This window comes from Schistocerca cancellata, chromosome 1 (assembly GCF_023864275.1).
Source record: "Schistocerca cancellata isolate TAMUIC-IGC-003103 chromosome 1, iqSchCanc2.1, whole genome shotgun sequence".
Lineage (NCBI taxonomy): Eukaryota > Metazoa > Arthropoda > Insecta > Orthoptera > Acrididae > Schistocerca > Schistocerca cancellata.
The window spans coordinates 989,466,869-989,494,719 of record NC_064626.1 but is presented as its reverse complement, the minus strand read 5'-3'; the positions used below and the strand labels follow the sequence as shown (position 1 = coordinate 989,494,719).

The window sequence follows — 27,851 nt, the reverse complement described above, 5'->3', positions numbered from 1 at the left end:
GAAGTTCATTGTGAAAATGTTTATTTGCTGTGAAATATTAACTTCTGTTGTTTCAAAGATATTGAAATATCTTTGGATGCTCATCATTTTTGAGAGATCGCTGAGGTATTCAGATTTGCTTTTAATACTCTACTGTGAATTATTATAAATTCTTCAGCTTGTCTGTGTCTCCATTTTTGGTGCATCTGCACAAAGACCTTGTGAGCAGAGCAATAACCATCAAAATTCCCTGAAGTGGGAATTACCCCATTTCCGATCCTGCACTTCTTGTCTGTGCACCTGAGCTTGCCAGAAGTGGCCACGTGACATCCCCGTCCCGGTGACTCGTACTCAGCCAAACAAATACAGCTCTCCTGAGTGTCAGCCCCAGGTGGATGAATAACTCTTCTACATATTTGTAATGTTACATTCTGCAGTTGTTCAATATCCCAATTTTTTTTCCATACTGAGCCTTCCATACAACTATCTGAAGCATCAGCCTACTCTTTATCATTACTCAATTGTGGTCTTAGTCTACATATACTCCTGAGAACACCTTACAATCCAGTATCTGATTTTGGAGTCTCTTGCTTCACTGTGATGTAACATCAGCTGGTATCTTCCTGTGTCTGCTGGCCTTTTCCAAGTACTTATGTGTAATTTTCAAAGATAGTTTCTACTATTATTAACTGAAATTTACTGCCCAATTCACTTTCTCCCCCCTCATTCCTACTACCTATCCCACTTTCTCCTTAAGTGGCTTTGATTCCTGCTACTACTGTGTTCTAGTCCCCCACTAGCATTAGATTTTAATCTCAATATACTGAATTACACATTCACATTCATTATTCTCATATATTTTCTTTACCTTTTCATTTTCTACTTGTGGCTCCACCATGTGTACTTTCAACTATTCTTGTTGGTGCTGCTTTCCCATTGATTCTGGTGAATTGCTCACAATAATTCAATCTCTGCCCTTACCTTCCTACTCTTAATGAATCCTAGTGCCATTATACTACTCTTTGCTGCTGCTAATATTACCCTAAATTCAATTGATCTGAAATGGTTACCCCAGGTAGTTTTTATTACTAGTTAAAAACTCACCTAGAGCACAAGTGGGATCTTCAAAGTATTTATAAACATATTTAGGTAACTAAGTAAAAACTCTATTGTTTGTAAATATCAAACAATGGAAAATTCAGGATCATGTGAGTGTCTTTTTGTTGTCCCTATCTGTGACTCAGCATCTCTGCTATATGGTGAGTAGCAACTTCCCTTCTCAGAGTGTTGTTTGTAAATATGATAGATAAGTGTGAAGACTGTTGCAGAGTAGTGAGAAGTGATCAACAGTATCTTTAATTTCTCCATTAGGGTGGGTTGTACAATTAGGTAGTATCTGAATGAGAAATGTAGCCCTCTACTGACTACGAGTGTAATGAGGTGTTGAGAAATAAGCACTTTGATCTATTAGTTGCTAACATACTAAAGTAAACACTTCTCTTAAACTTGAGGAATGTTAATAATTTTAACTACTCAGCATCAACAGGGTCTAGTGGTGGCAGCTCAGATGTGATAGCAGCCTGTAGAGTGCAGACAGCTTGGACGAACTGGAAAAGCTCATCAGGTGTATTGTGCAGTGAAAGAATAAATCTGAAGACTATCTGAGATCTCTGGTGAATTTCGATGTTTATTTTGAAAATATTTGCTGCATGATTCGCCTTCTCTCTCTCTCTCTGTCTAGCATACTGTAAGCACCTCACGTTATTTGCTTCTACCATATTTGAAATAATAACCATGCAGCATTTCTTAATTAATGTTTTATTTATAAAAAATATTAATATTAATATTTAATTCTCATTCTGGAAACATCCCCCAGGCTGTGGCTAAGCCATGTCTCCGCAATATCCTTTCTTTCAGGAGTGCTAGTTCTGCAGGTTCGCAGGAGAGCTTCTGTAAAGTTTGGAAGGTAGGAGACGAGGTACTGGCAGAAGTAAAGCTGCGAGTACCGGGCGTGAGTCGTGCTTCGGTAGCTCAGTTGGTAGAGCACTTGCCCGCGAAAGGCAAAGGTCCCGAGTTCGAGTCTCGGTCGGGCACACAGTTTTAATCTGCCAGGAAGTTTCATATCAGCGCACACTCCGCTGCAGAGTGAAATTCTCATTCTGGAAACATCCCCCAGGCTGTGGCTAAGCCATGTCTCCGCAATATCCTTTCTTTCAGGAGTGCTAGTTCTGCAGGTTCGCAGGAGAGCTTCTGTAAAGTTTGGAAGGTAGGAGACGAGGTACTGGCAGAAGTAAAGCTGTGAGTACCGGGCGTGAGTCGTGCTTCGGTAGCTCAGTTGGTAGAGCACTTGCCCGCGAAAGGCAAAGGTCCCGAGTTCGAGTCTCGGTCGGGCACACAGTTTTAATCTGCCAGGAAGTTTCATATCAGCGCACACTCCGCTGCAGAGTGAAATTCTCATTCTGGAAACATCCCCCAGGCTGTGGCTAAGCCATGTCTCCGCAATATCCTTTCTTTCAGGAGTGCTAGTTCTGCAGGTTCGCAGGAGAGCTTCTGTAAAGTTTGGAAGGTAGGAGACGAGGTACTGGCAGAAGTAAAGCTGTGAGTACCGGGCGTGAGTCGTGCTTCGGTAGCTCAGTTGGTAGAGCACTTGCCCGTGAAAGGCAAAGGTCCCGAGTTCGAGTCTCGGTCGGGCACACAGTTTTAATCTGCCAGGAAGTTTCATATCAGCGCACACTCCGCTGCAGAGTGAAAATCTCATTCTGGAAACATCCCCCAGGCTGTGGCTAAGCCATGTCTCCGCAATATCCTTTCTTTCAGGAGTGCTAGTTCTGCAGGTTCGCAGGAGAGCTTCTGTAAAGTTTGGAAGGTAGGAGACGAGGTACTGGCAGAAGTAAAGCTGTGAGTACCGGGCGTGAGTCGTGCTTCGGTAGCTGAGTTGGTAGAGCACTTGCCCGCGAAAGGCAAAGGTCCCGAGTTCGAGTCTCGGTCGGGCACACAGTTTTAATCTGCCAGGAAGTTTCATATCAGCGCACACTCTGCTGCAGAGTGAAAATCTCATTCTGGGAATATTAATATTCTTTACAAATTCAGCATAATTTGCTTTTTTGTCATCTCAGTGCTAACTATGTTGGAAAGTGATCAGTTTGGTGACATGTTGATTTATTTGCTGATTTGTGTGGAACAGAAATTTTGAACCCCTTGCAGTCTAAATTTCATTAGTGAAGTCATATCTTCTAGTGTAATGCAAATAATTTTGCTGCATTATACTTGCAACCATGGTCCACTGTCACCAGACTTATCTGCTCGCCTAGACAGGTTCTGAACTTGACTACTGGAGCAACTAACAAAGTCAGCTTAAACAGACCATCTGCAGGAAAAGTTATTAAGAATTGAAATTTATTGTATTATGCTATCCATATTCTGTCTCCGTGGTGGTAAATGTGTGGCCCAAATCCTGAACAATTAGACTTTTGGTATTAAATAAGGGCTGGCTTTGCTATCATGTTTTCAAATAAAGCTAAATAAATGCTTAAAGAATCCTAGTAGTTCTTCTTCCAAATGTTTATAATTAGTATAGAATTTATATGTGTTTATAAGTCAATGATAGAATCTAAATCACAAAAAATTACTGATTTCACCCTATAACAAAAGATATTAACTACAAATAGTCAAAATAAATTAGGAAATTTATTACATATGCAAAACTATGCACAAAATTATATCTGGTGCTATATTTCTTAAGAGTGAGGGCCAAACTTTCTGTTTTATGAAAATGCAGATTATACTCATTTATGTTAAAGATAATTAGGCAAAAATGAAAATAAAATGAATTTAAGGAGGCAGATGGCAAAACAAGAGAGGAAGTAAAAAGATCCCAGCTTGCTTAGTCACAAACCCAGTCTTTTAGCCTAGTTGTCTAAAACAATAGAACTTGTGTTTTGTACTACATTACTATATTTGTAAATGAATTGCCCCATTACTTCGTGTTTGTCTTTAGTACATTTACCCCATTTGTTACCCTCTTACAGGAAGAGGCTTACCTTTTACCTTAAAGGCATGCTTCAGTCATATTGCACTATAGATTGTGTGGTGTGCTGTCCTACCCTCCTGCCCCGTCCACATTCCATCCCTTTTCTCTACTTATTTAATCAGACTATCCCACTGTAACCCCCTCCTACTCCACCCATAACCCTCCACACTTCATCAGCCACTGGGCATTTTTATCAGCTTACTAGGAATCAGCAAGCATCACAATTTTTGAAGAGTCCTCTGATGTTACAGGCAAATCATTTACACAGGTCATGAACAGCAGTGGATCAAGCCCCGAATGTAGACACCAATTAATTTTAGTTCCTCTATTAGAATTCTCTTATTTACTTTCTACACAAAGACTGTCCGTTTATGGTATTTTTTCCTCTGTAGAAAAGCCTTTAAGGGAATCAAGATGAAGTGATAAGTTATCTTCAGACACATGATTCAATATTCAGTTGTAAGCTACTTTATCAAAAATTGAGGCCATGAGAAGAAGGAAAGCAGCTCTGCAACTGTATAATTGTGTATTTCCAATTTTAAAAATAGGTATTACTATCGTGTGTTTCACTCTTTCAAGAATAAACTTGATCCATCAGATAATCAGAAAGCTAACTCAAGGTGGGCACTAAAATGCAAGCATGAGATTTTAATACTCTGATTAAAACAACAGCATAGACATCTTAGTAAAATCACATATATTTGTATAAGAATCTACTCTTTCTTATTTATCTGTCTTCTGACGTTCAAATGGAAAAGTCCACATGTAATACTGTTATTAGCCTTTCTGCCATTGAAACGAGTGTTCTTGTTTTTCCTTTATTGATTATTGCAACTGTGTCCGTGGTTATTCCTTATATTTGGTTTTCAGATGTGTGTATTCTAAAAATTAAAAAAAAAAAACAAATGCTAGTAAAAAGGTACAAAATATCAAAGCTTGGACGCAGTGATCTGGTTAAACAGGATGCCTAATGCCTTTGGAAATTAATCATTCAAACAACCTGTGCTCAGAAACATTCAGACGTAGACCATGTCATATGGTGGGACTGTATGATGGGTGACACACACACACACACACACACACACACACAGAGAGAGAGAGAGAGAGAGAGAGAGAGAGAGAGAGAGAGAGCTATGTGTGATTGTTGTACTCTGTAGAGTTAACTCCTGAGACTCCATATAAATGTTCAGCAGAATACTTCTACCAGTTATTTTTTAATTCAGTTGGTGGTACCTGATAAAATTCTTACGATAGTACATGGAGCATTGCTTATGATGTGCATGATGTTATCCTGAAACACTCAGTTGAATTTATAATCCAAACTACTACTTGCAATAACCACTGATTTTTTTCTTTGCCCAGAGCTTCCCCAGACAGCCAGAATTACAGATGACATTGCTTATGTCAGCACTTGGCTTAAAAATGCTGCTTACACATGATATTCTGTAAAAAGGTAGTTCTGTACTGTTTCCGACATTCCCCTCCCTCAACTACTTCCTAACAGAATGATCTTAGTCTTTTTGACCATCTGATTACTGCTAGCCTCTATTTCACAACCAAGAGAATAATGGGCAAGCTTATACTTAATCTTACAAAGACTCTTATCACACACTTCCAAAGTGATCAAAATGACTGACATGTAGCAGAAATATACATCAGCAGGTACACACTGGGTGAGGCTGCATGTTTGTGGTTCTTAGATATCTTGTTGGATAATAAACTGAAGTAGCACCACACATGGATAAGTAAACATATAAGAATACTTCTGCCTGCTTTGCATTCACAAATCTCTCACATTATGTTGACATGCAGACAGAGCAGCTAAGGTTAAAACAATATATATTCTAGAGACTCATTTGAGTTGATAATTTAACATATTGCAGAAACTTCAGGGACCTAGGGATTCTTACACCTACATGCAAATACATATGCTCCTTGATGGTGTTGGGGTTGATAAAAAGAATGTCTTTAACATGAGCTGTGCAATTCAAAACCACAATACTGTTATGGAAAATATTTTCCTTACTAACTATGCATCCCTTTTTGGGGTTCAGGATGGAGTTTTATACTCTGGTGAAACAATCTAGAATAGACTGCAAGGAAATTGAAAAATCCTGGAGCATCAAAGACTAAGTAAAATATTACCTTATTAGCTACTTATTCTATGATTTATCAGAATACTGATACTCATGAATATGAGTTCTATTTAACACTGTATTACAAAAGTTTTTACTTGGGCAGTGTGTAGACAGCTGATAGTGTTCTCTGTAATATTATGTAAATGCTTTTTAAAGTGATTTAAAACAGTAGTTAAATAGTGTCAGTCGAGGAGCAGTAGCTTTTTCTTCCAAAGCAGCTTTTTCTCATATACAATGATGAAATAAAACATTATGACCAACTGCTTATTAGCTTAACTGAAACATAGCACAGCAGCCATACTGTGAGGCATAGACTTGACAACTGCTTGGCAGATTTCAGAGGTATGTGGCACCAGATGCTTATGCACATATCCTGCAATTCCTGTAATTACAGGCCAGTGATTTGCAGGCAAAGAGCTGGTGTCTGATAGCATCCAGATGTGTTCCATCAGGTTCAATTTGGGTGAATTTGATGGCCAAGACATCAATGTGAGTTCTCATTCTCCTCAAACCATTGTAGCATGATTCTTGCCCAGTGACAGTATCCTGCTGGAAGAGACTATCACTGTTGGGAAAGGTATCAAGCATTAAGGAATGAAAGCAGTCCACAGAATGTTAATGTATTCCACAGATGACTATACGCCTTTCGTTATCACAAGCCCCATGGAGGATCACGTAAATGAAGCCCAAAGCATAATAATACTGCCTCCACTAGCTTGAGTCCATGGAAGTGGTGTGTTTTGAGCAGCTGTTCGTCTGGATGACAGCATATACAGACATGATCATGAATGATATATAATAAGAAAAACAATTCATCCGACCTGGTAACCCATTTCCATTCATCCATGGTCTAATATATGATCCCATGCCTACTGCAAATATACCTGGGTCAGCACGGGAACACACAGGTCATCTGCTGTGATGGCCTATGTTCAACAATGTGTGCAGAACGGTGTGCCCTGAAACACTTTCGCCTGCACCACATTTTTACTCTGTCATCAGACCTTACACAAATCACTGCATATTCTGCTTTATGGACAGGTAATCCTGTGACCTCCACATTGTGGACATGACATGTGGGTGTCAACACCTTCTCACACAGTTATGGTTACACTGTCCTTCAGCCACTATCCATCAATGCTCATGGGAGGAGCTGACCAGCTTTGCAATTTCCGAGATGCTCTTTCCCAGGTGTTTGGCCATAACAATCTGCACTTACTGCATATATCAGTGTCAGTGGATTTCCCCATTTGCGGCACAAACTGTCACTACAGTGAAACCACTATTTTACGTTTTCGTGCGGCCAGACTTAAAATATGCGAAACTGAGGAAAATGTTAAAACCCCCAAAATATGAGCAAAAATATATGTAATTGGCATACATGATTAAAAATCACAATTATCTCCGTTACACTGCATAAAATCTGTAAAAGTGAAGGAAATTAAATGTAGGGCACAATGTTTATGCAATAATTTGTGGTAAATAAATTTCATCAATTCTTAAAAAACAAAACCACAGATGTGATGTAAATGGCTAGATAAAAAAATCCACTCACAATGCAGTGGCATGGGAACACGCACACCAAAGGGTCTAACTTTTACAAGCTTTCAGAGCCAGTGGCTCCTCCTCCTTGCAGAAGAGTTGAAGGGGAAGGAAGGGGTGAAGGAAAAGCACTGGAGAGGTTTAGAGAAAGGGGTACAGTTCAGAAAAGTCACCTAGAACCTCAGGTCAAGGGAGACTTACCAGAAGGGGTGATTGTTGGGGACTGCACCAGACAAGATTTGAAAACCTTAAAGCTTCAATTCTTCTGCCAGAAGGAGCCACTGGCTCCGAAATCTCGAAAAAGTTTAACCTGCCATCACTTGGTGAGTAGATTTTTTATCTATCAATTTACATTATATTATATAATGGATTATTTTCATTGTTATAAAATCACAGATGTGTTAAAAAATTGAAGATGGTATCTGGGTAGAAGGTAATCTAGCTATTTTTTGACATACGACTGCAAATCATGCATAAAAACAAATGTTTTTGAGAGACCTTTCCCTTGTGCTCACCCAGAAAAAAAGCTAACATTGATGAACATGATGAATTAAACTGAAAACTGAACTATGGTGAAAGGCATTGGAATCCAACATGTGGGAGTGTGTGGTTTCCTTCTGTTGGAAATGGCAGTGCAGCATACTCTAGTGATGCGAACACAGTAAAGTTTAGCGTAGCAGCAGGCACGATCATTTTGTATGTGTTAAAATCCCCTTTTATACAATTGTCTTTCTTGTCTCATTTGACTACTTGAGACAAGTGCATGTTCTGCAGTGCCTCTGCTGTTTTATTTCTGTACCAAGTCAAGTCTGTTTTGAGTGCCATTTTTGTTTGTGTCAGTACCAACTGTCTGCTGTGAAGTTTCCCATCTGAATGGCGAAAGTGAGGTGACAAAGAATTATCCTTTTTAAGGAAAAATCTAAATATAGCAACAAAATGTAGGAAAAAGCGGTGTCAGAGTTTATTAGTGACCGAAGCAGAATTCATAGTGGAAGTTCTTGTCAAAGCTCTTGTGGTAAATTGTTTGTGTCCTGAGAACTGAAAGAATAGGGAAAGTGTCATCCAAACATTTCACAACATATACATTTATTTGCTCAAGAAAATATATACTTCCAAACGTGTCGATTTACCTATTTACATTCTTATCTATATGCAATGTAGGTTCTTTCTCTGTAGAACATATATACTTTTTGCTTTCAGATATTTAGTCTTTTGTATTTCAGTGTGCCATGGAAACAAAGCTAACAACACAATACAGATTACGAAGACAATATCACAAAATCCATTTCTATAATACGAGTGAACTCTACCAGAATAGACTGTGACTTCCAATGTTAGCAGATGCTGCCATAGTCCATTGTCTCTGTGCAAGTGCAGCTTGCACCACACTTGGCACAATCTATAGATCATTGATGTCAGACACACTCGAGTCGTGGTTGCTCACTGGTTTACATGTACGTATGAAAGGTGCACACACTTCAAGTAGTCAATTGTGACTAGTTAGCTGCTCATTTAAACTGAATTTGTGTGGTGCGATTACTGTGCTGGCTGTTGGGTGACCTAACACGTCGCCAACCAATGAGAGCTCACTAGCCAGAAATGGTCACGTTTTCTTGATTCTGACCAAACACCATTTCTTCAAGACTCCGTGTTTGAATTTAAAATGTTGACAATGTGGCTCATGGAAAAGGCCCCATTGTCACGTACTGGCTAGGTACAGAACACTTTGCATTGATTGTCTTGTTATTCAATTGCTGCCATGACCTAGCAGCAGTTTTATCATAATTGTGCAGTGAAGCTAAACATTGCAAGTTGTGTTGGCAATGTTGATCAAGTACATCAGCATTTTCTCTGATGGCTCCCCTCACAGCAACAGCCAAAAATATTCCCTCAACTCTGCTACCACTTGCGGTGCGAACTGTCTGTCTTTTGTGCCACTTACAACTCGTTCAGTCACATCAAATGTCAACAGGAAGAAAACTGTATACAGGAAAATGAGACATTGAGTAACAAATTAGAGCTGAGGTAAACCGTAATAGAAAGACACATCAAATTGAGGAATTTTTAGCATTGATCTTAGAGGTTTTTCACAAGGGATACGAGTTTATTGTGTACAATCAAAGAATGTAAAATCAAAGTTCCATTGTAGAATGCTTTCACAATCATATCTCCTCTACTTATACGCTATCCTTAATGAGTCACATGTTTGTTATGCTGTCAGGTGTCATTCTATCTTGCAGTGGGCAGTGGTCATAATGTTTTGGCTCTTGAGTGTACGTAATCCAGATTTAATTCCCTGTGTCAGTGCCTAATTTTTCAGAGAAAGTTTCCTCCCTGTTAGCAGCTGTCTCCACCTTCACACACACAGTTTTGCGAATCAAGGAGAAACAAGATACTTATGTGATACACTTTTAATCACATCGTTTCAAGATTTGAGAGTTTTCTATGTACAAAAAATGGATGTTTAGATCTCTTCTTTTTCTTCTCAACTTGGAAAAATGAAGTAATGCTTGTATTTGATTTGTCTGCTTCAGCATCGTCATCTTCTTCTTCCCTATAATTAAAATTTATTCTCAGTTACTTGCAATGTCAAAGAATATACTGGAAGTAAAACATAGTACATTCTGATGACAAATAAAATTTGATGCAGCATTAAACCCTGAACCAAAATATTGGTCTGAGAGACCTTTAGGGTTCTTAATATGTCATTGGCAATACTGTTCTGTTTGCTGCTACCCCCTCCATGCTTTCCTCTCATTAGCAGAACGTAGCAAAAGCATTGCAATTCTCATTGTCAGTGTAGATGTATGTTGGACGAGGATAGAAACTGTCAGGATGTGCGTTATTAAAACTCATCTGAGTTTACCAAGTGGTTTATTATTTATAGCTACAGTGCCCCCGTTCCTCTCGGTCTGCGTCACCGGCTCCCGCAATGCTGAGGACACCACTTCGCTGTCTGTGAAATGGTTTCGCGCGCAATGGCTGCCTCAGCGACCCGTGCAGCGCACTGCTGTGTGTCGGCCTTGTACAGCCACAGAGTTGTGACGACGTCAGGAGGCGTCTTCGCCCCGGTAGCTTCAGCTCTGCCCGTTAGTAGCTGCAATGCGGCCCCTGGCGTGTTCCCTTGCCGGTGTGGCTAAGATCACGGTGACAACAAGCGCCTGAGATCCAGCATCTGAATCTGCAGCTCTCGCCTGGGGATGCCTCCAGCATTTGTCACGAGCCAACAACACTGCCCACAGTAGCGAGCCACGGCATGGCCTGCTACTGGCTGGCTGCGGGCCCCGCGTTGGCCTCAGATAGTTGAACCAGCGACCTGCTGTGGACTGGAATGCTGGTGCCCCATCTGCTGCTGCATGTAGCCAGTGGTGTGACACACCCCACCGTCCAGGAGAGCTGTCACACTTGAAAGCCTTGTTAGTGAACCAGCACCTATTTATACACGGCTGTGCACCTCTGTTTCGATAACACGCTGCTCCAAGTCATGTACTCACAACACCTAGGTAGGCCAGTGGGCCCCTTCTGCCTGTAACTTGCACCATGCAAACCATTGCGTTTACTCTTTTCAGGGGATCTACGGCCCCTGTGGCCTCCATTCTACTTCACAACCACTGGTAAGAGTAACTTACTGTCAACAGGCTCGCACCTGGCTGTAACTTGTGAGCTCAGAAATATTGCACCAAGTCTTAACTCTTTCCTATCTTAAACAGTGGTGCCGCTACATTATTCCCCGCTTCGGAAAGACCTGGTCCCTGGGTCGACCTCTAATTACTCTTAAACCTGTTTGGGTTGGCACGTACTTATATTTACTACTACTATTATTACAAGGCTTAGATGTAGTCTAGTCCTCTTAAAGCACATGTCATGAGACAAAACGTAAAAATTACTTACTGAATAACCACTCTACTTAATGCTCAATCAACCTCTTACCTACCCGTCTTATGCCTTCAGTATCCAATCCACTGGGATTTGGACTAACATCGGTTCTCTCTTAGAATTGGGTCTCCGCCTGATAAGAATGAAAAACACACTCAACGGAGTTAAGGCTGTGATGGCACTTGGCACAGAGGTGCTCAAAATGATCATTACTTGTCGTTGCCTTTCTCCATATCGAGCGACATGTTGCACAAGCTGTTCGGCTGATATGCACTTCTCTTGCTCTGAAATGAACTGGTTCACGGATCTCAACAGACTTGACTCTAGGGTTTGATTTAACAAGGTCAGATTCTGCCTTGGCTAAACTCGTAAAGTTGCTTGTGGCTGTGTAACATTCAATTGCGTGACTCCTGAAATTGACACTGGCAGATGGAAGGTTGGTCCTATTATGTTACACTTAGTTCCATTGATTAAAATTCCGCTCCCCTCGAGCTCTATACATTTTGCTTCAGCAAATTCTCCCTGCTCAAAACAACTTGCCACTACTATTAATTTTTTGTAGGTGGAGAAGATCCAATGCATCCCGACCCACTGCAAGCTCAATTTTAGCTCCATGATGTCCCTTGGATAGTCTATTTCTTCCTCCTGGCTAAAAAAACTGCACCGTGCATGTCTCTCGATTGGTGCTTATCACCCTGGCTGGACATACATTACCTCCCCTCTGTGGCAGCTCCACAATTCCTCCCTTGTCATCTTGGCGTACCGGCTGTTAACTGCCGAGATCAGCAATACATCCTCACTTTTTACTTCTACAAACTTGCTCAACGTTCCCCACTTCACTGGATACAGGTGGACCGTGTAACACTGAAACCTTGCGTTTTACTCCATAACTGGGAATTGAATCAAAATATACACTCCTGCATGGTCTATTGTTACCTTTACTGTTTTAACAGGGTAGAAAAACGGCAAATTTTGCTCGCTGGGCTCCATTATTAAATATAACCCTGATGGTAGTTCCCTCTGTGCCTTGCGCAACCAGCGTAAATATTGGTCTGGCGGTGACAAATCGGTACTTATCTGGCCTCGCAAAGTGTGATGCAGTGCTTCTTGCATATTTGTTATCATTCCCTGCACATCCCACACACTGTCAGCAACCCCTTGCAGAAGTCTAGTTAACACCACCTGGCAATCTAGGGCTTCCAGACACACCTGTAAGGTTCCCAGGTTACAATTTATTACGTCTTCTAATGCCTTAACGTATTCCACTACCTGCCCTGCTAATGAACGGAGCAACTGTGTGTTATTCAGGACTTCCCCTTCCAATTTCCCTATCCGGGTTGCGTGCCATGCTTCCGCTGCTCTATTCCCCTCTTCAAGTTGCGTCACTGCTTCCACCATGTTGTTCATCTCCTTTATATCACTTTTGTCCGTGGTTCCGAAAACTGTTTTCAATGTTTCCCCTCTGCGTTCAGCCACCCTTGTTTCCATCTTACCCATGGCACTGCTTCCTCCATCCACCCTACCTGCTTCCGTAGGGTCTCATAAGCCTCATGCAATTTCTTATACTCCCTGGCTACTTCCTTCAGCATTCCTTTGCCCTCTGCACATTGCCTAAGCTCTTCAAACACTTCCTCAAGCCTCCTTACTTCATTCCGCATTTCCCATACATTCCATACCAACCTTAATGCTCACTGGTGACTTGACACCACCACATCTTCCTGCCTCGAGTACAGCATACCTCCATCCGGGTGCTGAACCCGCAAGGCGTCCACCCCGATGATGAAGAGATGAATTACCGCCAACACTCCCTCAAAAAGACAGCCGTCCCGGGCAGGCTCAGAATACTCAAACACAGACAACATATGAAAATACAATTCCTAATTAATCTACACAAACCCCATGATACAAAAATACGAAAACAAAAAACTACAAATACTCTACTACTTTCTGGATCGCAAAGCATACGGTACATCATGCTGTACTGTATCTTCCCTGGTTTTCCCTGCGCTTTCGAAAAGTCTTTGGAACTGTGTGTAACATAGTAGGACCAACCTTCCATCTGCCAGCGTCAATTACAGGAGTCATGCAATTGAATGTTACACAGCCACAGCTGTACTGGCCAGAAGCAACTTTACGAGTTTAGCCAAGGCAGAATCTGACCTTGTTAAATCAAACTCTGGAGTCAGGTCTGTTGGGATCCATAAACCAGTTCATTTCAGAGCAAGAGAGTGCATATCATCCGAAGAGCTTGTGCAGCTTGTCGCTCAATGTAGGGAAAGGCAACGACAAGCAGCGATCGTTTGGAGCACCTCTGTGCCACGTGCCATCGCAGCCTTAACTTTGTTGTGTGCTTTTTTCACTCTCATCAGGTGGAGAGCCAATTCCAAGAGGGAACCGACAGTAGTCCAAATCCCAGTGGGTTGGATACCGAGGGCGTAAGACGGGTAGGTAAGGGGTTGATCGAGCAGTAAGTAGAGTGGTTATCCAGTACGGAATTTTTACATTTTGTCTCATATCGTGTGTTTTAAGAGGAATAGACCATGTCTAAGTTTTCTAATAGTAGCAGTAAATATGTCATAAATACGCACCGACTCAAACGAGTTTTAAGAGTAGTTAGAGGTCGATCTGGGGACCAGGTCTTTCTGAAGGGGGAATAATGTAGCGGCACCACTGTTTAAGATAGGAACGAGTTAAGATTTGGTGCAATATTTCTGAGCTCAGAAGTTACAGCCAGGTGCGAGCCTGTTGACAGTAAATTACGCTTACCAGCGGTTGTGAAGTAGAATGGAGGCCGCAGGGCCGTAGACCCTCTGAAAAGAGTAAACACAGCAGTTTGCATGGTGCAAGTTACAGGCAGAAGGGGCCAACTGGCCTACCTAGATGTTATGAGTACACGATTCAGAGAGGCACATTAGCAAAACAGAGGTGCACAGCCGCTTATAAATAGGTGCTGCTTTTCTAATGAGGGGGATTCAAGTGTGGCAGCTCTCCTGGATGGCGGGGCGTGTCACAACACCAGCTACACGCAGCAGCAGATGGGGCACCTGTGTTCCAGTCCATGGCGGGTCGCTGGTCCGACCCTCTGAGGCCTACTGGGGTCAGCAGCCAGTCAGCAGCAGGCCATTCGATGGCTCTCTACTGCGGGCAGTCTAGTTGGCTCCCAACATACGCTGGAGGCATCCCGAGGCAAGGGCCGCAGATTTGGCTGTCGGATTGCAGGTGCTTGTTGTCCCTGTGATCTTAACCATGATGGCGAAGAAGCATGCAGTGGGCCGCCCTGCGGATCTCAGTGAGCAGCTCTGAGGCAATGGGGACGAAGGCCGCTGACTCGGCTGCCGGCGCAGCCTGATGTCATCAAAACACCACGGCTGTACATGGCTGGCACGCCACAGTACGTTGCACGGGGCACTGCGTTTCGCGCCAAGCTGCTTTGCAGACAGCAAAGTGGCGTCTTCGGCATCGTGGGACCCGGTGACACAGACAGAGAGGAACGCGGCACTGTAGCTAGGAATAATAAAACACTTGAAGATCATGGCTGAGTTTTAATACTCAGTGAACAGCCTGACTGAAGAGACCTGAGCACCTACTATCAAATGGCTTTTCTGGATTCCCCACATTCTTTTCCTTCTCTGAAGATGCCAAAATGTAGGAGTGTTGTTCGTTATTTGTGTGTGTTTCTCTCAGCTTTGTTAGCAACTGTCTCTGCTGAAGTTTAGTACCGCCCAACCCAGGTTTCTCTTTCTGAATTTAACATTATACAGTGTTATTCTAAATCATGGACCCATTTTCCAAAATTTGTAAGTATTCAAGTACAAATCCAAAATGAACAAGCTTTATACCAATGAAAGGAGGAAGTTTCAAAGTTTTTGGTGGGCAGCGGCAGATGGGTGGTGATGGTTTCAAAAGTGGCTGGTAGAGTTTGCACAGCAGTAGGGCTGTCATTCTGTTTCACTGTCAGTTGCGAGTGAAATGGTGACTGTGGAGCACAAGGTTTCCTTTGTTCTTGAGTTCACGAAAAGTGAGTTGCAAACTGCAGTGTAGTGGGCATTTCGTACTAAATTTGGTATTCAACCACCAGGTTGCAAAAGCATTAGCTGTTGGTTTAAGTAATTTAAACAGACTTGGAGTGTGCACAAGGGAAAAAGCGCAGGCTGACTGCGTGTGTCAGAGGATGATGTCTGACATTCGAGAATGTTTTGTGCGCAGTCCCAGTAAGTCTACTAATTGAGCCAGTCGAGAACTTTGAATACCCCAACCAATTGTATGGAAAGCTCTGAGACTGTGTTTGCTGTACAAGGCCTACTGATTACAACTTGTTCAGGCTCTCAATCCCAATGACAAAGGGAAGCGTCTCGCATTTTGTTGTTATGTGCTAGCAAAGGTGGAGGATGACACATTTGTATAGCGTGTAATTTTCAGTGAAGAACTAATATTCCAAGTCAACAGACACAATGTTCGCATATGGGGTTTGGAAAATCCACATTCACCATTTCAATACCAAAGACTCACCAAAGATCAACGTGTTCTGTGCCGTATCCCGTACAAAGGTTTATGGACAATTTTTCTTTGAGGAAATAACTGTAACAGGAATCATGTATCTGGACACATTGGACTGGAAGATTCCCAGGGCTTCATTTTCCAATGGGATGGAGCTCAGAGTCATTGGCACTGTACAGTATGAGGCTTTTAGAATGACTCCCTTTCTCAGTGCTGGATCGGTCTGCACTTCTGGCCATCTCCTGATCTCTCACCCTGCGGCTATTTCTTATGGGGTTATGTGAAGGAAGCTGTTTACATCCCGCCCCTACCAACCACTCTGAACGATCTGCAGAACCAGATCACTGCTGCCATGCACTCACTAACAGCAGATACACTTTCGCATGGATAGGACAAGTTTGGCTACTGTGTCAATGTTTGGCATGCAGCCAATAGTGGTCATATTAAACATTTATCACATTTCTAATTATTAAATAACTATTAAAAACTAATTAATAACAATTTATTAAACTTATTTCAAACATTATGAAAAAAGACTTTGAAACTTCCTCTTTTCATCAGTATAAAGCTTGTTCATTTTGTATTTATAGAATAAATATGAAGTTTTGAAAATGGGCCTATCATTTAGAATAACCCTTTACTTTAAGGACACACATATGTCAGTCGTAACCTTGGTCACGAAGAGGCCAACATGGTATCTCTCAAATGTTTATTTAAGTCACCTTGTGATCAATGAATCAGACAGAATGAATTACATGGCTAATATGTCAGAGTAGACTTCTATCAGTCAAAGCTTTGCAGTATTATGATAATAATAAATATTTGTTTACGTACCACTCAACTTGCACAGCATTTTCTTGCAATATTTTATCTGCAGTCGACCAGCTAAATCTAACAAGTTGTGGAAATCCAAATACCGGGTCAATGTTCTCTATTAAAAACTTTTTAGTTACTGGGTCTGGAATTAAAAAGAATGTTTGTACACAAAGTATACAATTAAAGAGCTATTGCAAATATTATTAAATATTCAGAATGCAAGCTAGTAGAAACTGGAATTGCATAAAATGGAGAGGTAAATGCAAATCCTGCACCAAACAACGAAGTCACTGAAGACTGGCAATAATATGAGAAGGATAGTTGCTGCTTACCATGTAATGGAGATGCTGATTTGCAGATAGGCACAACAAAAAGACTGTCAAACATGATGATGGTGGGTAGTAACTATCCTTTTCACAATATTGTCATTATTCCATCCTGGATTTTCCACTGTTTGATTAACTAAAGTTTGTGAGAGTAGATCAATTGCAATATATAATATCAAGTGATTAGTAAATAACCACATTGCTTATCTCTGTGCACTGCTCTGACCGTCAGCATACAAGGTCATGCAAGCATGTAATGTGATTACAATAAAAGGTAATGTCACACAATTTATACCATTGGGGTATCCACTTCCAAATTCTTTAGCTGTTAGTTCCAACCCTTCTGTGAACTTCCATACTGAAAGTGCCCGGTCTCTAGAAACTTTAGCGCATATGCTAGCGGCACTAACAATAGGATATGTAGAGTCGGCCTTCTTTGCCACAGTGATCTTAAGTTCAGGAAATATAGCAGAAAGCTTTGCCTGAAATTGAGAAAGTGGATAGAAATCATTATTTCCAAAATCCAAACTTCTAACTGATGAGAGCATTTGGTTGAGCATAAACTTAAAGAAGCTTACCTGGTACTTTTCTGGCATTCCAACTGTGTCAACATACACTTCTGCAATTCTAACACCTTTTGAACATGCACTGTTTATGAGATGCACTGTTGAATCTTGAGCAATCTGATTTAAAGAATACTTTTGCCTGGAATTGTTTAAAAAAACCAAAACAGTATTAAAAGACTTTACATGGACTCCTACATTAATTCTAATAAATTTTAAATAATGAAAACATATGTAATATCAAATGTTAAATTATAATGATGTCTTTTCACATGAAAATACCTAACACCAAAGGACATTATAAAACTGATGTATGTTTGTTGCTCTGAGGAAGCAAAGGAATCATTCACTGCAGCTTATTTTCTTGAACTTTGTTTGAAATATGACTTATGATCTTTGAAATAAACTAAATTCCCCTATATATCCCTTTCTGAACTGTTCTACAGATGAGACTTTTTTGGGCCACCACCAGAAAATAAGCAGTTTTGGGAAGAGATTGTACACTAGGTATCACCAACCAGATTTAACTGTGTGTCATTATTTACATTACCTTGAATAGCTAAGAAAATAAAAGCAAATAGCTTACAGGTGGAAATTCGTATAATAGAGATTAAAATGAAATGCTGATCAGATAAAATGGATAAAATATTGTCTCCAATAGAGAAAAAGCTAGACAAGCAACATGAAACAACTAGATGTAGTAAGAAGACCTGGAAAGGGTGATGGTTTAATTCAGCTGCAGGTTGTGTGACTCTGGGCCATGAACACTGGTCAGAGTCTAAGTCAAGATAAAAATTATTGGGAGCTTCAGGAATTTCACTCATCAGTCGTCAAGGCAGTGATTACAGAATGAAATGAGAGTTAAAGTGCTCTTCTGCTCTCCTGTACTGCTAACAAGGGAATGGGCCATTCTGTCAAGTCAAAACCTACTGTTAAAGCTGACTGAGGCTCTGTAATGGTGTGTGCAGTTGGAGTGATATGGGACACCTGAAATGTCTGGATACGACTCTGGCAGGTGACATGTATGTAAGTATCCTGTCACCTGCATTCATTCTTGTCCATCACCTGCATTCATTCACGTGCATTGTACATTTCAACAGACTTGGGCAATTCCAGCAGAACAATGCAACACCTTACACATCCAGAATTGTACAGAGTGGCTCCAGATACACTCTTCCGAGTTTAAACACTTCCGCTGGCCACCAAACTCCCAGAAATGAACATTATTGAGCATATCTGGGATGCCTTGCAACATACCGTTCAGAAGAGATCTCCACCCCCTTTTAGTCTTACGGATTTATGGACAGCCCTGCAGGATTCATGGTGTCAATTCCCTCCAGCACTACTTCAGATATCAGTCAAGTCCATGCCACAGTGTTGCGGCACTTCTGTTTGCTCGCAGGGGCCCTACTGGTATTAAGCACGTGTACCAGTTTCTTTGGCTCCTAAGTATATAACAATTAAATAGGAAGAGTCTACCTAAAACTTTTAAAATATATCAGCATTATCAAGAAGAAATGTTACTGAAATGGTACACTAACTTTCGCATTCTCACATACCTAACAGCACAAATTCATTACAAATCAGAAGAATAATATAGGGGGTCAAAATACTAATAAACACACACGTGTCTGACAAATGATGTCATGTGATATACAGAATTAACCACCTAAAAAAACCATAACACTGAATTCATGCACTGTCAGTCTGGGGAAGAGCCCTAATACTACTCATGACACTATGATATAAATTATGACAGCACAAGACTTTCTCTTGGCAAAATACAATGTATTAATATGTGTCCCACTGATATTAGTACACTACAAATGTAGCAAACTAATCAGTATTGTCAATGTAGAAAATAATCATATGTGGGTATAACAACATATACACATATGCCTGTTGGGTAAAAATTTGACTTGCAAAAGAGGATCCTAAATCAAATACCTCGAGATAAGGAACAAATGGTCAGAAATGGTAGACCTGTTTAGTTTTTATTGACATGAACAGCTTACGGTAAACATTATAACAAGTCCAGGATCTACAACGACTGTTTAAAGTGACAGACGACTGCATGTCTCACTGGCTGCATTATATTACAATCCATTGACAGAACTGACATTGCTTTAATATAGTGTTCATTCTATGGGTATCAACTGCTGCTCCACCAGCACATTTCACACTACTGTTCGAAGTGCTTGTTTCATGGACTGCTTGGTGGGTGCTCACTAATGAATATCCTCAAATCATCAATTTCATCAAATTTTATGTTTCATGTGGGGCTTGGCCAGAAATGAAAGTGACAGAAGCAAGAGCTCCAGACAACCAAGCATTAAGGAACAATTGCATTTTTTGTGCAAGTTGGGCAACACACAAGACGTTCATGTTGCCAAAGTTTACAGGAGGGGTTGGTGCAGCCAAAAGAATACATAACGGTAAACTGAGGAATGTGGGTTGGTTGGTTGGTTGGTTTGGGGGATGAAAGGGACCAGACTGCTACGGTCATCGGTCCCTTTTTCCAAATAAAAAGAACACCCACAGAGAATAAAAACGAGGAACAGAATAGATCACAGACGATACAGAACAAGAGAAACTGAGACAAAGACAAGACAAAACGAACTAAAACCACACAGAGTGTGACAGTGGTTGGCCGACCATAGAAATAAAAAAGGAAAAGCCAACCACTTAGAAAAACATTAAAAGATCAGTTTAAAATCACAGGCCAAAGGCCAGAATCATCACAAAAAATAAAATAAAACAGAAACACTCAGATTAAAGAATAAAAACTCCCTGCCCTAATAAAACGTAAAACTAAGGCAGCCATAACAGGGTCATCAGATAAAACGGCAGGGAGCGTATCAGGCAGCGCAAATGTCTGCCTGACCACAGCTAAAAGAGGGCAGGCCAACAGAATGTGGGCCACCGTCAAAGCCGCCCCGCAGCGACATACAGGAGGGTCCACCCGGCGCAGTAAATAACTGTGTGTGAGCCGGGAGTGGCCAATGCGGAGCCGACAAAGGACGACTGAGTCCCTGCGGTTAGCTCGCATGGAGGACCGCCACACAGACGTCATCTCCTTAATGGCACGGAGTTTATTGGGTGTAATCCGATCGCGCCATTCAGCGTCCCAAAGCGCAAAAACTTTTCGGCGGAGGACTGCCCGCAAATCAGCCTCTGGGAGGCCAACATCCAGAGATGGTTTACTCGTGGCCTCTTTCGCCAGGCGGTCAACATGTTCATTGCCCGGGATACCGACATGACCGGGGGTCCACACAAAGACCACAGAGCGGCCGCAACGCGCAAGAGTATGCAGGGACTCATGGATAGCCATCACCAGACGAGAACGAGGAAAACACTGGGCGAGAGCTCGTAAACCGCTCAGGGAATCGCTACAGATAACGAAGGACTCACTTGAGCAGGAGCGGATATACTCTAGGGCTCGAAAGATGGCGACTAGCTCAGCAGTATAAACGCTGCAGCCAGCCGCCAAGGACCGTTGTTCGGATTGGTCCCCTAGAGTTAGCGCATACCCGACACGCAACCATCGAACCGTCGGTGTAAACAATTCCAGAGCCCTGATACGTGGCCAGGATGGAATAAAAGTGGTGGCGGAAGGCCTCTGGAGGGACCGAGTCCTTCGAGCCCTGTGCCAAGTCGAGCCGAAGGCAAGGGCGAGGAACACACCACGGGGGTGTACGCAGAGGCGCCTGGAAAGGAGATGGAACAGGGAAAAACCCAAGCCCGCAGAGAAGCTCCTTGACGCGTACGGCGATCGGACAACCCGACCGGGGCCGACAGTCTGGCAGATGGACGACTGACTGCGGGAACAGGACACGATAATTTGGATGCCCGGGCAAGCTTAGAACATGGGCAGCATAAGCGGCCAGCAAACGTTGGTGCCGGAACCGCAGTGGAGGTACACCTGCCTCCACTAGTACGCTGTCCACAGGGCTGGTGCGGAAAGCACCAGTGGCAAGGCGTATCCCGCTGTGGAGAATTGGGTCCAGCACCCGTAACGCAGATGGGGATGCTAAGCCATAAGCCAGGCTCCCATAATCCAGACGGGACTGGATTAACGCCTGGTAGAGCCGCAACAGGGTAGAGCGGTCGGCGCCCCAGCGGGTGTGGCTCAAGCATCTCAGAGCGTTTAGATGCCGCCAACACGTCTGTTTAAGCTGCTGGATATGAGGCAGCCAAGTCACCGGGCATCGAAAACCACCCCCAAAAACCTGTGGGTCTCCACCACAGCAAGGAGTTCATCGGCAAGATAAAGCCGCGGCTCAGGATGGACTGTTCGGCGCCGGCAGAAATGCATAACGCGGGTCTTGGCTGCCGAAAACTGAAACCCATGCGCTACAGCCCAAGACTGCGCCTTACGGATAGCGCCCTGTAGCTGACGTTCAACAGCTGCAATGCCAGTAGAGCTGTAATAAAGGCAGAAGTCGTCAACATACAGGGAAGCAGAGACAGAATTTCCCACGGCCGCAGCGAGCCCGTTAATGGCTATTAAAAACAGGCAGACACTTAAAACAGAACCCTGTGGCACACCGTTCTCCTGGACGTGGGTGGAACTATAGGAGGCTGCGACTTGCACGCGGAAGGTACGATACGACAGGAAATTGCGGATAAAGATCGGCAAAGGGCCCCGAAGACCCCATCCATGAAGCGTAGAAAGGATGTGATGACGCCATGTCGTATCGTACGCCTTCTGCATGTCGAAAAAGACAGCGACCAGGTGCTGACGGGGGGCAAAGGCAGTACGGATGGCCGACTCCAGGCTCACCAGATTGTCGGTGGCGGAGCGGCCTTTCCGGAACCCACCCTGAGACGGAGCCAGAAGGCCCCCGAGACTCCAGTACCCAATTCAAGCGCCGGCTCACCATCCGTTCGAGAAGCTTACAAAGAACGTTGGTGAGGCTAATGGGGCGGTAGCTGTCCACCTCCAGAGGGGTCTTTCCAGGTTTCAAAACGGGGATGACAACGCCTTCCCGCCATTGCGACGGAAACACCCCCTCGACCCAAAGACGGTTGTAAAGATCGAGAAGGCGCTGCTGGCAGTCCACTGAAAGGTGTTTCAGCATCTGACAGTGGATGCCATCTGGCCCAGGAGCGGTATCAGGGCAAGCAGCTAGGGCACTGCGAAATTCCCACTCACTGAATGGAGCATTGTAAGATTCTGGGTGGTTGGTGCGAAACGAAAGGCTCCGAGGTTCCATCAGCTCTTTAATGGAGCGGAAGGCCTGGGGGTAATTCGCAGAAGCGGAACTCATAGCAAAATGCTCTGCTAAGCGATTGGCAATGATGTCGGAGTCAGTACAAACTGCTCAATTTTGGCCCAGACCTGCGAAGGAGTGACATGGAGGCCAATGGTGGACACATACCGCTCCCAGCACTCCTTCTTGCCTTGACGGATAAGGAGGCGGGCCCGCGCACGCAGCCGTTTGAAGGCGATAAGGTGGTCTAAGGAGTGATGTCGCTTGTGACGCTGGAGCGCCCGCCGGCGATCTTTAATCGCTTCAGCGATCTCAGGTGACCACCAAGGCACAGCCTTCCGCCGAGGGGACCCAGAAGAACGGGGAATGGCAGATTCGGCGGCAGTAACGATGCTGGTGGTGACCGAGTGAACCACCGCATCAATGTCGTCATTAGAGAGAGACTCAAGAGCGGCAGTGGAGGAGAACAAGTCCCAGTCAGCCTTATTCATAGCCCATCTGCTAGGGCGCCCAGAAGTGACGCTGTGGTAGTGACAGAAAGATCGGAAAGTGGTCACTACCACACAGGTCGTCATGCACACTCCATTGGACAGACGGTAAGAGGATAGGGCTACAGATTGAAAGGTCAATGGCGGAGTATGTGCCATGCGCCACACTGAAGTGTGTGAAGGCACCATCATTTAAAATCGAGAGATCGAGCTGCGACAATAAATGCTCAACGATGGCGCCTCGACCTGTTGCCACTGACCCACCCCACAGAGGGTTATGGGCGTTGAAGTCGCCTAATAGCAAGAAAGGTGGTGGCAATTGGGCTATCAGCGCAGCCAGGACATGCTGCGAGACATCACCATCCGGTGGAAGGTAAAGACTGCAGACGGTAACAGCCTGTGGCGTCCACACCCGAACAGCGACAGCCTCTAAAGGTGTGTGGAGAGGGACAGACTCGCTGTGCAGAGTGTGAAGGACAGAGGCAGACGCCACCAGACACCCTTTCATATGCTGCCCGGTTCTTATAATAACCCCGATAGCCACGGAGGGCGGGGGTTCGCATTGCTGGAAACCAAGTTTCCTGAAGAGCAATGCAGAAGAAAGGGTGAAGGCTGATAAGTTGTTGGAGCTCAGCTAGATGGTGGAAAAAACCGCCGCAGTTCCACTGGAGGATGATATTGTCCATGGCTGAGAAAGGCGTGAAAGGACTGGGAAGGCAATTTACGCCGCTTGTTCACTCACTGCCACCGATTCAGTACCCGTACGAGAGGCATCCATGGCGTCTGAGGGACCAGCGAGATCAAGGTCCTCAGCGGACGCTAGAATCTCGACTGCATCCTCAGACGCAGAGCGCGAAAGGTGCGGTGGGGTTGGCGCCACCGCAAGTTCGTTGGCCTTATAGGTCTTTCTCTTGGACTTCTCTCGCTGAACCTTGGGTTGCACCGGCTGGGAAGGCTTCACCGATTCAGTCTCCGGGACAGAGGAGGATTGTGAAGCCCTACGCCCGGCCACTGGTGAGGACTTATGCCACTGGCGGCCGTCATCCTTCCCGCTGGTGGAACCCTGGGAAGGGAGGGTCCCAAGTGAACTCTTATGGGCGAGAGTAGCCGAAGAAGTTAGACGCTTCTCCGGCTGAGAAGCGGGGACGGACGTCCCCGACGGGTGGGAGGAGGTTGCTCCTGAGGTAGGTGGTGCAGGAGCAACCGGTTGGGTAGAGCCCCCCACGGGCAAGGGGGCAGGAGGAGTCTTACTGCTTATCGAGCTGGCTGGAAGTCTCGAAACTGATGGGGCTAGCACAGTTGTCGTAGCAGCTGCATAAGAAGATGTCATTCTCACAGGATGGAGTCTGTCATATTTCCTTTTGGCCTCAGTATAGGTCAGCCGGTCCAGGGTCTTATATTCCATAATTTTGCGCTCTTTCTGAAAGACTTTGCAGTCAGGCGAGCAAGGTGAATGGTGCTCCCCGCAGTTGACACAGATGGGAGGCGGAGCACATGGAGTATCGGGATGAGACGGGCGTCCGCAATCTCGACATGTGAGGCTGGAAGTGCAGCGGGAAGACATATGGCCGAACTTCCAGCACTTGAAGCACCGCATCGGGGGAGGAATATAGGGCCTGACGTCACATCGGTAGACCATCACCTTGACCTTTTCCGGTAACGTATCACCCTCGAAGGCCAAGATGAAGGCACCGGTAGCTATCTGATTTTCCTTCGGACCCCGATGAACGCACCGGACGAAATGTACACCCCTGCGCTCTAAGTTGGCGCACAGCTCGTCATCAGACTGCAAAAGAAGGTCCTTATGGTAAATAACTCCCTGAACCATATTTAAACTCTTATGCGGCGTGATTGTAACAGCAACATCCCCCAACTTGTCACAAGCAAGCAACCGTCGTGACTGGGCAGAGGATGCCGTTTGGATCAGGACCGATCCAGAGCGCATTTTTGACAAGCCCTCCACCTCCCCAAACTTGTCCTCTAAATGCTCGACGAAGAACTGAGGCTTTGTGGAGAGAAAAGACTCCCCATCAGCTCTCGTACAAACTAAGAATCGGGGCGAATAACTATTACCTCCATCCTGAGACTTACACTCCTTCCACGCCGTGGCCAGAGGGGAACGTTTTCGGATTGTACTTTTCAGCATTAAATTGAGCCCGAGAACGCTTAGAGACTGCTGGCGGCTGGCCGCCAGCGAGAGATGATGTACCACGCTTCATTGCGGGTCATCCGCCCTGATGCCACCTACTCCGACCAAGGGCCCTCCCCACGGGCGCCACCCAGCCGCAGCAATAGCCACCTGGCAGGATGTCCATTGCCGGGAGTCCTGATGCCCCAGGGAGACGGGCATCTACTCCTTGGCATACGTGGGGAGTTAACGGCGCAGGCATCAGTAGAGCGATCCCTGTGTTGTCAGGGGGCTACAACCAAGAGGGTACATGGCGGCCCCACCACAACAGACTGGCTACCGTGCTGGATCTTAGGTGCAAAACTGTCCAAGGTCGTCGTCGCAGTTAAAAGAAACACTGCAGAGTGCAGCGTGGGAATCGCACTCAGGGACGTATCCTCGCCCAAGAGATGGAAAACGAGCGGGACACAATTGCAACGACGAAAAAGCCGGATAAAGGTCTCAATGCACGGCGGATACAGTGCACCATGTAAGGCGCCCTTCCCCAATTGGCTCGCTCTTCGGAATAATTTAGAAAGATGGAGGTCAAACCCGAGAGGGGACCATCACATAAGGCCGAAACATTTGAGACTCCTTTTAGTCGCCTCTTACGACAGGCAGGAATACCGCGGGCCTATTCTAACACCCGAACCCGCAGGGGGGGAGGAATGTGGGGCCAAGTTCTTAAGTGAAAACATTTTCTTTTTTCCAACTTCTACATTATTTTCATGGTAAACAAGTTGAAATAATGCTCAGTATATTGTATTTATTAATATTTTATAAAAATCATGAAAAGGGAAGGCAAATGAAAATCAGGGAGTAAAAGCAGATTTCAAAAAGGGAGTGTAAGGCATACATGAGATCTTGTCTATAACATTAAACACATTATTTTACAGTTGACAATTTACACATCATCACCATCATCATCTTTAACAGCTCCCAGGAACAAGCTGGATCTTTCTGGAACTTAAGCATTCCCATCCAACTCCTCCACACTTTTCAGCCCTGCATCCCTTGGTCTTCCTCTTTGTCATTTCCTCGCCTCTTCATTTCATGTATCTTCTTGGGAATCCTCTTTTTTTCCATTTTCACCTCTTCATTTCATGTATCTTCTTGGAAATCCTCTTTTTTTCCATTTTCTTTAAGTGCCCATACCATCTAAACCTTGATGTTTCTATCCCATTCTGTAGGGGTTCCTCTTTCACTAATTCCCTTAACCTTTCATTCCTCAACCTATCTCTCCTTGTTCCTTCTATTCTACTTCTGAGGAACTTCATTTCAAATGCCTATAATCTGCTTACATCTATTTTCTTCATTGCCCATCTTTCAGACGCATAGGTCAGAACTGTGATGTAGTAGTGCCTATACATCACTCCATTGCTTTTTTTTCTGGGCATCTTTTTTCAAAACCAGGCCCTTAAAACTTCATAGGAATGCTTCTGCATGTCTGCTACATTCACTGATCTCTTTCTCATTTCTTCAATTTTTCTCTATTACACTTTCCAAGTACCTGACACTTACCACCTTCACCAACTGTTCATCTCCAGTCCTTACTATGCTAGTTGGTCTGATGGCGATTTACATGCTGGTGTGATGTTCATTGTAAAATAAATACTGCATTTTTACAATTACATAGTTATTCTAAATTTTCTGTTGAAAAACAATATTCTATCACGTTACTCAGTCGAGAGCTAGCAAGCTAATGAGCTCTGTGGCCACAGCTAGTATTGTCCCCAACGGCCAATGGGCCTATTTCACCTACACTGAGAACCTATTGTTCTCATGCAGTTGTCAAGGGTTGCTTGAAGGTCAAAATGAAGCTATAGGAATACAAATTCTTATACCAATTACTTACAATCCATTCTTGCAAAGTTATGTGCAATCCCAAATTTTTCTTTGCCTTTTCATTTATATTTATATTGTAACACAAAAACTGAAAATAAAAGTTTCCAGACAGCGACTCGACCCCACAACCCTGATTACCACTCTGTATTCTGTCTGCTGTACAAACTGCTGCCTACCAGAAATGGCTCATGGCTCATCTGAGCCCCTGCCAAAAATGCTATTTTTTGTAAATATTTTATAACATGGAGCTCCCACTTCTGTCACTCATTTCTGACCAGGTCCTTCACTTACTCATAAATTTGGATGATAATGGTGATGACAAATAGGCACAGTCCCCCACATGCTAAACCTTTATCAAGAACCTTGGGCAG

At 43.9% G+C, this 27,851-nt stretch overlaps 1 protein-coding gene and 1 non-coding gene across 2 annotated transcripts in view; one reads left to right on the top strand and one right to left on the bottom strand.

Moving 5' to 3' along the window:
• Positions 1-2,598: 2,598 nt before the first annotated feature.
• On the top strand, positions 2,599-2,673 carry Trnas-uga (transfer RNA serine (anticodon UGA)). The gene has a single exon. It is a non-coding gene; the product is annotated as a tRNA-Ser (tRNA).
• A 7,411-nt stretch (positions 2,674-10,084) lies between these two features.
• The window catches only part of LOC126162816 (ribonuclease H2 subunit A), a 42,175-nt gene continuing 24,408 nt past the window's right edge, over positions 10,085-27,851 (bottom strand). The window contains exons 3-6 of the mRNA XM_049919565.1: positions 17,783-17,909; positions 17,500-17,686; positions 16,897-17,020; positions 10,085-10,243 (exon numbers count right to left, since the gene is read on the bottom strand). Of these exons, the coding sequence (XP_049775522.1) occupies positions 10,105-10,243; positions 16,897-17,020; positions 17,500-17,686; positions 17,783-17,909 (577 nt within the window). The 3' untranslated portion in view covers positions 10,085-10,104. The remainder of the gene's footprint in view (positions 10,244-16,896; positions 17,021-17,499; positions 17,687-17,782; positions 17,910-27,851) is intronic.